The following is a 10,663-nucleotide window of genomic DNA, read 5'->3' on the forward strand; positions in this document are numbered from 1 at the left end:
ATTTTTAAAATTGTGTAAACCAATATTAAATATTAAAAAATTTATTAAATTATATTTATCAATTAAATTTTATAATTAAAATAATAATAACGATCATGAAACGCACGGGTAAACGACCAATATATATAAATAGTCAATATTCTTCTTTTATATGTATATCGCACTATAAGAAGTTAACAGCTTAATAGTTACACATGTAATTAATTACATCCTTAATAAGTAATTGTTAATTGTAGTTCTTTTAATCTCAATCATGTTGCATCTTTAAGTTCATAATTTTTTAAGAGCTCACTAGTCGTTTATCTTTCAAGTTGATAGATATAATTTAATATAATTTTAAAAATTTAATATTAATTTATAAATTTTAAAAAATAACAGCAAATCAACTATTTTTAAATGTCTTTAATTTTTTAAAATTTTATTAATATAATAATATTAAAATAATTTTCAAAATTATTTATTTATTAATTTTAATATTATATAGATTAATATATCAACATAATTGATATTAATATTCATTTAAGATTAAAAATTTAATATATACCTAAAAATTAATTTATTATTGAATATAATATTATAATTTAAGTTGTTATTTTATAGAGTTAGAATTATTATCTAATTATATAATTAATATATTAGTTAATATAATATTAAAATATAATTAGTATGTTATTTTTTTATGATAGAATTAGTATCGTTACTTGATTAGAAAATTATTTATTAGTTGATATAATATTAGAATATAATTAATATATTATTTCTTAAAACTAAAATTGGTGTTTAATTATAAATGTAACTTACGAATCAATAAATTAATAGAAAAACTATAAAATTACACATAAGCTTGAATCTCATGTGTCAAAAATAATTACATATTAAAATAAAAAATTTATATATTAAATATATATATTAAAAAATCTAGGTCTCAATATATATATATATATATATATATATATATATATATATATATATATATATATCTGGTCTTGATATCAGAATTGCAACGGGAAGGTAAATAACATCAGAAGAATAAAAAATTGAAGAAATTTTTTATTTAGTTGTAATAATAAACAAAAGAATAAAAATAAAATTTTGATTGTTATTTTATTATGTACAATATTTGCTTAACTATTATTAATGTGTATAATTTATTTAAAAATATAAATGAGATATTATTATTTTTATTTATCTGATTCATTTATAATTGATTTAATTCATAATGAGTATAGAATCCTTTCTACAGGAGAAAGTATCCTAAGTGTTGTTTTAGGCAATTAAATACTAATAACCAAAATCATCCATTCTAATATTTTCAAAAAACAGAACCACCCTCTAGTCATTGTAATACCTGGAATTTTTTCTTATAATAATGATAATATTAATAATGATTAATAAATGAGCTTTTATTTAAATTAATTTTATCTTAGTTTTTATTTGGTTTAAATTAAAATTAAATAAATATAATTTTAAATTTTAATGCTAGACAAATAAATGAGCTATTTTCTGTATCCTATTAGTTTGAATTTTTAAGAAATTAATTAAGTAAATTCTTTGAGAAATAAATTATATTTTTTCTTATTCAAAATTTTCTCCCAAATGAATATACTTAATTAAATTCTATATTTGAGAGTTATGAAAGAAATTGTAAATAATAATTTATAAAATAATTATTGGAGAAAATAGTATTTTAATTAGCTAATGGTGTTAAATTTTAATTGAAAAATATTTAGCAAATTGATTAATTAAATTAATTGCGTGTTAGGATTAAAATGAAAATTTATTTTGGAATAAGGATTAAAATATAATTTTATTAATATGGAATTTTAATAAAAATTTGTATGTTTGGTTTTTTTTATAATTAAAGATGTCGGCAAGAACTTTTTGGTAATTTTATATTTAAAAGTAATGGTGTATATGTAATTATATATTTTCAATAATTCTAATTTGGCCCAAATTAAATAGTTAGGGGCTGGATGAAATTAGAAAAGTTGAGGGACCAAAAGGTAAAAAAGAAAATTTGAGGGACCAAAAGTCGATATGCAAGGAAAAAAAATGAGCTTTTATTTAAATTAATTTTATCTTAGTTTTTATTTGGTTTAAATTAAAATTAATTAAATATAATTTTAAATTTTAATGCTAGACAAATAAATGAGCTATTTTCTGTATCCTATTAGTTTGAATTTTTAAGAAATTAATTAAGTAAATTCTTTGAGAAATAAATTATATTTTTTCTTATTCAAAATTTTCTCCCAAATGAATATACTTAATTAAATTCTATATTTGAGAGTTATGAAAGAAATTGTAAATAATAATTTATAAAATAATTATTGGAGAAAATAGTATTTTAATTAGCTAATGGTGTTAAATTTTAATTGAAAAATATTTAGCAAATTGATTAATTAAATTAATTGCGTGTTAGGATTAAAATGAAAATTTATTTTGGAATAAGGATTAAAATATAATTTTATTAATATGGGATTTTAATAAAAATTTGTATGTTTGGTTTTTTTTATAATTAAAGATGTCGGCAAGAACTTTTTGGTAATTTTATATTTAAAAGTAATGGTGTATATGTAATTATATATTTTCAATAATTCTAATTTGGCCCAAATTAAATAGTTAGGGGCTGGACGAAATTAGAAAAGTTGAGGGACCAAAAGGTAAAAAAGAAAATTTGAGGGACCAAAAGTCGATATGCAAGGAAAAAAAAGAAGAAAAGAAAGAAGGAAGAAGGAATAGGGAGAAGAAGACGTCGGGGGGAGAGAGAAGAAGGTGCAAGTCTGCAGTATCGGAAATCGGCTGTGGCAAAGTAGAATCTTCTTGGGTGTATCTAGAATGGCTGACGGAGACATTAAGAGCGAGAAAAAAGGGGGGGGGGCATCAGGTCGCCGTTGGTGTCCTCAAGCTTCCGAGCGTCATTTGGCGGCGAGGTCGGTCTTGTTTTGACCGGTGAGTTGAGGGTTTCCTTTTAGTGGTCGCGGCGTCGGCTTTGGTGGCCGGAGGAGGGAGTTCCTGCGAGGTGTTGGCAGCGGCATTTTTTAACTTTTCCAGCGAGCTCCGGCAAGGGATGGATGATTAGAGGACGTATCCAGACTCTTCTCAGCTCAAGATTCGCAATGACACCGGTTTCGTGGCGATCGGACTCCGTTTGCAAATCGACGGCCGAGATCATCCGTAAATCTCTCTGGATGATCGGGGGTCGGATCAAAAAATCGAAGGTGGAGATCGTCATCAGTGCATCGTTCCGAGTCCGTTGGTGTGTTCGGATCGTTGATCGGACTTCGGTAGCTAGAGGCGAGTCGACCAAGCGATCAAGCATCTCGGTAATTTTTTTCTGGCCTATTGATTTTGGAATTCTTTGGTATATTATATGTTTATTGAATTGTGTTGAATATTAGAAAATATTGTGAGTCAAAATAATTGTTTGTTGGACTGCTTGCCTTAGGTCGTGCTTTGTGCTGTATGGCGGAGTCAGAAAAAATAGTAAAGTCTTGGGGACCTGACTCCAGTTAAAATAAATTGTCGAATATTTGAAGTACTTTCTGGTAGGTTCTGGTCCCGTTTTATAGGTGGTAATGTCCGTATTTTAGGGGAGGTTCTGCCAGATTTTCGGTAGAATTCTTTTGAGTCGAGATTTTAGACAGTCAGTCCTAAGAATCTAGACCTAGGTTTAATTGTCAACTGTTTTAGCATTATTGATAAATTATTTTTCGTGATTAGATAATCCGTCTGTTCGGCTCGCACCACCCGAGGCATCGGAGCAGAGCTGGGAGGTCGTCGAACTGTGAGTTAAAGTCATATATCGGTTATGCACGTGTCATGCATAAATTTTTGAATAGCTATTGTGATTATTTGATTGCAAGTTTAAATTATTCATTTAATAATTATTCATATGTATCATGTTTTTTTGCTTACTATTCATATATATTCTTCCCTTTATCATTGATTTTATTATTGCACGATGATACGGGATGAAACGACAGTAGAACATATTAGTTTGATGAGTGTATCGGTATAGATCCGAGAGTGATGGAAAAAGGGTAAATGGTAAATTTAAAAATGAAAGTTTAGAACTTGCCTTGGTTGAGCATAGCTCTCTGGGCTTATTAGTGTGTGTTTGCCGGAGTAAAGGTCTCTTGTCGAGCATTGCTCTCTGGGGGCCGGCTTATTTGGAAACCTAAGTAACCAGACTAGAGGTAAGGTCCCTGGTCAAGCTTCCCTCTCTGTTCGCCAGTCTTATTGGAGTAAGAGAGCCGAAAGGCTAAGGCTGATAGTGATAAGTAAGTGACGGTGGAGTGGGTCACGATCGAAGCCAGCTCTCGGGAGTCGATTCTGTTGGAATGAAAGAATTGAAATGTTAGAGTTGAGGTTAGTTGAGATGTCAGTGTTGAGATTGATCGAAATGTTAGTGTTGGAATTAGGGTTCTACTAAAGTACTCTGTCATGTTGTGTGTGAAAATTATTTTATTTAAGCATGGTATAACATTGCATGACTTAATGATTATTTCAAATTAAATAAATGTATTATTGAAGTATATGCAACTGTTTTTTGATATATGATTTTAATTCACTCTCGAGACTGAAGTGTCAATTTTACTGTTTTTCATATTTGAGTTTGTTAGTTTCCTGCGGCTCTTATCAAGCAACCCGACTTTTTCATTATCGGGTGACGTGTTTGATTTGGTTTTTCTGACCTGTAAAAATTTAGATTCTCTGCAGTAGAAATAATAGATATATTAGTTACAATTTTTTGTAGTTTCTGGTCTCGCCTAATTCTTCTGGTAGACCGAATTAAATATGTAAAATTTAACAGTTAAGATAAATTATGGCATCAGTAAAATGAGATGAGATTTAATTGAGTTAATGAGTGTCAGGCTTACTACGGGGTTCGATGGCCTTATGCCAACCCATTTGTGAGTATCAGAGGCCCACAAATGGAGTCGTAACATTCGTAATTGTACAATCTGATCAAGTGTCAGAGTGTGAATAAATAAAGCACACAGCAAGTTGGTGTTATTATTTTCAATATTTGGCTTCAAAGAAATGTAATTGAATATTTTAAACTAGTAGTGAACAGGAAAAACACAATCCAATGTACTGAAACCAGCTGATAATGATAAAAAGCAGAAGTTGAGGAGGGGGGCCATAAAACTGATGGCAGCAGGTATCTTGGAATGCACCCTAATCATCCTCTAAAACACAACAAGCTAAGAAATGCCTCCATCAGGAAAACCCTTATCTACTAAAAATGAAAAGATCTTAAATTCAAGTTAACATCTCCATCTGGAAAATCCTAAAATATTAGACAGCATGCACACAAATCCATGACCAGTTCGACACCTATTCTCCTTGCAAAACCACTGACTGCTTTAGCTCAAACTGATTGTCTTACAGGTACCTGTTTCAGTTGTCTTGAACATTAAGGCAAGACAGTCCGACTTATTTGAGATTAATTAGCACTCATGAGACACACTTGCTCAATTTAATAATTAAACTGATTTCGCAACTTGCCTTGCTATAATTTGCTTTTTTCATATTAAATCTTCTTCTTTTTTTCTTAAAGAAAAAAAAGGTTCAGTTTACAGTTTTTGATTAGTTATTAATGGTTAAATAGTTGTCCGCCTAATAATGGTTGTATCATTTTCGTTAATGGTAAATGGTAAATAATTGGAGCTCATGAGAAATCAAAGAGGAAAGGATGAATAGGACAAGAAGTCTGTACCTCCAAATCCAAAAAATGTAAAGCATAGCTCATCTCCACGACTTTTGCTTTCAATATTGTGGCAATTGCACACTCTGAAATCTCAGAAAGCTATTTCAGTCACAACTTTAAGTCCTGCCTCTTTCTACCTTATCACTTTCTTATTGCTCCATTGGATGCGATTTCCTCACAATCTAATCTAACGGACAACAAACTTCCATCTCGTCTCTTCGCTTTTGGCTACGATCAACCCACCAAGCTCACTTGCTTATTTTTTTGTAACTTTCTGAATAATAATAACAATAATTAAATGTCTCTACACTTTCTTTCATCTCACTGAGATTCCAAAACACTACTTTAGGGACAGAAACAATGAAAGTAACACAGAAATATTATCTTTTATTTACAGTTTTATATTTATATTTTGTCTCTTCTATTTTGTTATTTAAAATCAAAATTTGCAATCTTTTTAAACTCAGCACTCTGGTTCAAACTTAACCAAAAAGAAAAGAAATCAAATTACGGCCAATTAATTTATTGTAATCACCTTAAGCAACAATTAGACAAAAGCTTACTTAATTATTATTGATATCATATAATGATTTCAGCTCTTTTGACGGTTGAGAGTTTTTAGAAATAATAATTAAAAGATAATTATCCGTTTTGATATATAAGTCATATCTAATTTAGAAAAAAATATAAACAGTAAAAATTATTATTATTTTTAATCAAAAATTATATATCTCGTTCAAATGAAAGATTAATAGATGATTATAGTATGCCGGATTAGCGGTTGTGAAAGCAACACTATATATCAATAAACCCTTGTATCCTTTTTTTTTCTTTTTCTTGCTCTTCACATTATCATTTTTTATTCATTTGTTACAACATTGATTGTATCAAAGAGAACTTTATTGACACTGAAATCATTTCACTTTACACATATTAGGGAATTGAAGCTTCAATCATAAATGTGTTATATGTTACTATACTTATTAACATAACTATAATAATTTACTTGGTAACAAATAAAGTTACCGATAATAACAAAATTGAAATAAAACCTTGATTGTGAGAGGTTAATATGGAAAACACAAAGATATCTAAATAGGGTAGGGTCGAAACACAAGATCAAGTATAAAAGCGAGAGGAGATGATAGAGGAAGAATGAGTGTGGAGATAACGTGTACAACACCCGCCAATCAGAATTCACAAATCCAAGCACACAAAATCATCCCAATCCTTATTCTCCAATCTCCATGTTCCTCTTCTTTTTTCTAAAATAATATAATAATTCATTTTCTCAATTTTGGACCATTTACAGCCTCTACAGCAGAGGAAGTCAATACTTCTGTTCCCACACCATCTCCAATTCCAACATTTCATCAAAAATCAACACAGCCCACCCCACCCACACGCCCATAAACTGGGAATTCGTTGAACACCCACTTCTCTCCTCTAAATTTTGGCATTTGGCTACCCTATTATGGCTGTTTCGAGCGGTTTTGCTACCACTTTATCTGGTGCAAAGATGGAGGCTTTATTGCTGAATTCTTCAGCTTCTTCATCATCATCTGGGTGTTCTTCTTCTTTTAGAACCCATTTGGTTTCGGTTCCAAAGATTCGAGTCTTTTGTAAGCCGTCTCGAAATAATACTAATGATAATGGTAAGTATAGACGGGTTTTAGCACAGAGAGCAGGTGTGAGATGTGAGGTTGTTGCTTCAACGGATTCTGCAGTTGAAACTGACTCTAACATTGATCCGGCTAAGGTTTCTAGCTTGTCTGCTCTGGAGCAGCTCAAAACCTCTGCTGCTGATAGTGAGTCAACTCCACATTTCAGTCTCTGTTCGTGTATTCTGGTTTGTTGTCATTTTTAAATATTTGGTGTTGGTTTTTGGTTATTAATTCTGCCATTGTATTGCTTGCTTTTTTAAAGCTGTTTCTTAAAGTATGTTTATGATTTGAATAGTTTTTCTGCTCTAGCCAAAAATTGCATAAACTTTCAAGTTTCATCTATCTTTTGTTTACGTGAGGAAAATGCTTGATTTGTTGATTTGTTGATTTGGGGTTGTTCAATTCATAATTGGGATGACTTCTTTTGAATACATTAAGTAAGGATTTAATTGGAAAATGGAAGTTAATTCATCCATGCTTAAAACAGTTCTACTTCATTTAGTTAGATCAAACATTTCAAGATGTCACAATCTGCTTTCATTTTCTTTTCCTGTTTTGCATAAATGGACATTATATTTGTTGTCTGACTTTTCGAACGTAGGAAAACGCATGTTTGATACTGTTTATTTTTATCTTCATCAGGGTATACAAAAGAAAGGGCTAGCATTGTGGTTATTGGGCTTAGTGTTCACACTGCGCCTGTTGAAATGCGTGAAAAACTTGCCATTCCGGAAGCTGAATGGCCTCGAGCTATTGGGGAGCTCTGCAGTTTAAATCATATAGAAGAGGCTGCAGTTCTTAGTACCTGCAATAGAATGGAGATATATGTTGTGGCTCTATCTCAGCATCGTGGGGTCAAAGAAGTTACTGAATGGATGTCAAAGGTGATTCCTCTTTCTTAGGTTTGGTCCTATTATGGCTTTTAAGAAATGTTTCCCCAGTTCCTTTTGCTTCGTTAGTTTAATGCAAAATCTTTTCTTTTGTTAGGAAACCTTTGGATAGGTTTGATATCATAAAATAACAGACCCTTTGGATAGATGACCTTCGAGGATTTAAAATCACATGAACAACAATAGATGACCTAAGAGATTACTGCTACCCTTTGGCTTGTGTTACTTATCAGTTTGGATTAAACTGTTATTTTCTTTTCTTGGCAGACAAGTGGAATCCCTGTTTCAGAAATTTGTGAGCACCAGTTCTTGCTGTACAACAATGATGCTACACAGCATCTCTTTGAAGTATCTGCAGGTCTTGATTCTCTTGTTTTGGGAGAAGGTCAAATTCTCGCTCAGGTTAAACAAGTTGTAAAAGTTGGCCAGGGAGTTGTTGGCTTTGGAAGGAACATTAGTGGCCTGTTTAAACATGCAATATCTGTTGGGAAACGAGTTAGGACTGAGACAAATATTGCTGCTGGGGCTGTTTCCGTAAGCTCTGCTGCTGTTGAACTTGCTTTGATGAAGCTTCCTGAGTCTTCACATGCAACTGCCAGAATGTTAGTTATTGGAGCTGGCAAGATGGGGAAACTTGTGATTAAACACTTGGTGGCAAAGGGTTGCACTAAGATGGTGGTTGTGAACAGATCCGAGGAGAGAGTAGCAGCTATAAGAGAGGAGATTAAGGATGTTGAGATTATTTACAAACCCCTGGATGAGATGCTAACCTGTGCTGCTGAAGCTGATGTGGTCTTCACTAGCACAGCATCAGAAACCCCACTATTTTTGAAAGAAAATGTTAAGGATCTTCCCTCTGTTAGTTCAGAGGTTGGGAGTTTGAGGTTATTTGTAGATATCTCAGTTCCAAGGAATGTGGGCTCCTGTGTTAATGATGTTGAAAAAGCCCGAGTTTACAATGTGGATGATCTCAAAGAGGTTGTGGCTGCTAATAAAGAAGATCGACTCCGAAAAGCAATGGAAGCTCAGGCAATTATTACTGAGGAATCAAAACAATTTGAAGCTTGGAGGGATTCACTGGAGACCGTTCCTACCATCAAGAAATTGAGAGCTTATGCTGAGAGAATCAGAGTTGCAGAGCTAGACAAATGCCTATCAAAAATGGGTGAGGATATCCCAAAGAAAACAAGGAGAGCTGTGGATGATCTTAGCCGTGGTATAGTTAACAAACTCCTTCACGGGCCAATGCAGCACCTTAGATGTGATGGGAGTGACAGCCGAACCCTAAGCGAGACCCTTGAGAATATGCATGCTCTTAACAGAATGTTCAGCCTGGAGACGGAAGTAGCTGTATTGGAACAAAAGCTTCGAGCCAAAACCAGCCAGAAGTAAGCTCCATTCTAAAATCACATAATACTTCACTCCAAATTAAATAAGAGAAAAAAGAAAAAAGAAACCATCTCTGTTAAAAACCATTGCAATCTTCAATATAGCTGTCCAAGCATAGGTCCCTGAAGGGGATGCTTGAATTCATTTATCTTGTATAAGCCACTCTTCCTAACTTGTATTTGGGTTCAGTCACATTCATCTTGTGTCTTCATTAGGAGCCATTCGTCTTTCTAGGCTACACCGTCACCAGGGGAATAATAAAGCGAGTTTGATCCTTGTAACCATGTGTTGTTATAGACTTTTATGGCATTGGCATGTATTTGGGAAACTATTTGTCATTGTAATTACTCTTTATCATTTGATTTAAATATAGAGACTTTGTTTTCTTTGCGAATATCTTTCTTGGACTGGAACTTCTGGTGGCTTCATTTTCTGTTGATCAGAGGGTGAGAGTACTACTTTTCTTTCTTTTTTTTGGCAACATTAGACGGGGCAATAACTAATTACTTCATAATTATTTAGCGTTAATTATTTTAATTTCTGAGTTATATCAAATTATATCAGTAGGTTTTTTTTTATTTTTTTTAATTTTAACAATTATATTTTACTAATTGAGCACTAAATGAAAGGAAAATTAAATCTAATAATAATATGATATAATTAAGCCACGTTAAAATATTTTAGCCACAAATATTTAAAAAAATATCTAATATATTCATATAACTTTTATTAAATTTATATTTTTTATTTTTATTGTATTAATATATTAAAAATATAATTTTTTAATTTTTTATATTTACGATTTTGAAGGATTTTTATTTTTCAATAAAATAACTGAAAGACAATTATGCCATAAATTTAAAAATTAATAAAATGATATCGTTAAAAAAATATTTACATAATAAAATCGCTATTTTTATTAATTTTAAGATAATTTCGAAAAGTTGCCTAAATATTACTCCATATCTCTGGACCGGGGGGCAGCGCTAGGATTGGACTGAGTTCTT

The 10,663-nt window shown here is 31.5% G+C and overlaps 1 protein-coding gene across 1 annotated transcript; it reads left to right on the top strand.

The window, feature by feature from the left end:
* The first annotated feature begins 6,869 nt into the window (after positions 1-6,869).
* LOC8288065 (glutamyl-tRNA reductase 1, chloroplastic) lies at positions 6,870-10,050 on the top strand. The gene is made up of 3 exons (XM_002509949.4): positions 6,870-7,521; positions 8,020-8,261; positions 8,535-10,050. Exons 1-3 carry the CDS (start codon positions 7,188-7,190, stop codon positions 9,657-9,659), a joined length of 1,701 nt encoding a protein of 566 aa, XP_002509995.2. The 5' UTR covers positions 6,870-7,187; the 3' UTR covers positions 9,660-10,050.
* The last annotated feature ends 613 nt before the right edge of the window (positions 10,051-10,663 follow it).

Source organism: Ricinus communis, chromosome 2 (assembly GCF_019578655.1).
Source record: "Ricinus communis isolate WT05 ecotype wild-type chromosome 2, ASM1957865v1, whole genome shotgun sequence".
Taxonomy (NCBI): Eukaryota; Viridiplantae; Streptophyta; class Magnoliopsida; order Malpighiales; family Euphorbiaceae; genus Ricinus; species Ricinus communis.

What these genes read in the sequence shown, in the direction of transcription:
- LOC8288065 (XM_002509949.4), top strand. Translation starts at nt 7,188, where the DNA reads ATGGCTGTTTCGAGCGGTTTTGCTACCACTTTATCTGGTGCAAAGATG. An exon ending in CAAAACCTCTGCTGCTGATA is followed by an intron (nt 7,522 to 8,019) that starts GTGAGTCAACTC and finishes TATCTTCATCAG; the next exon opens with GGTATACAAAAGAAAGGGCT. An exon ending in TTACTGAATGGATGTCAAAG is followed by an intron (nt 8,262 to 8,534) that starts GTGATTCCTCTT and finishes TTTTCTTGGCAG; the next exon opens with ACAAGTGGAATCCCTGTTTC.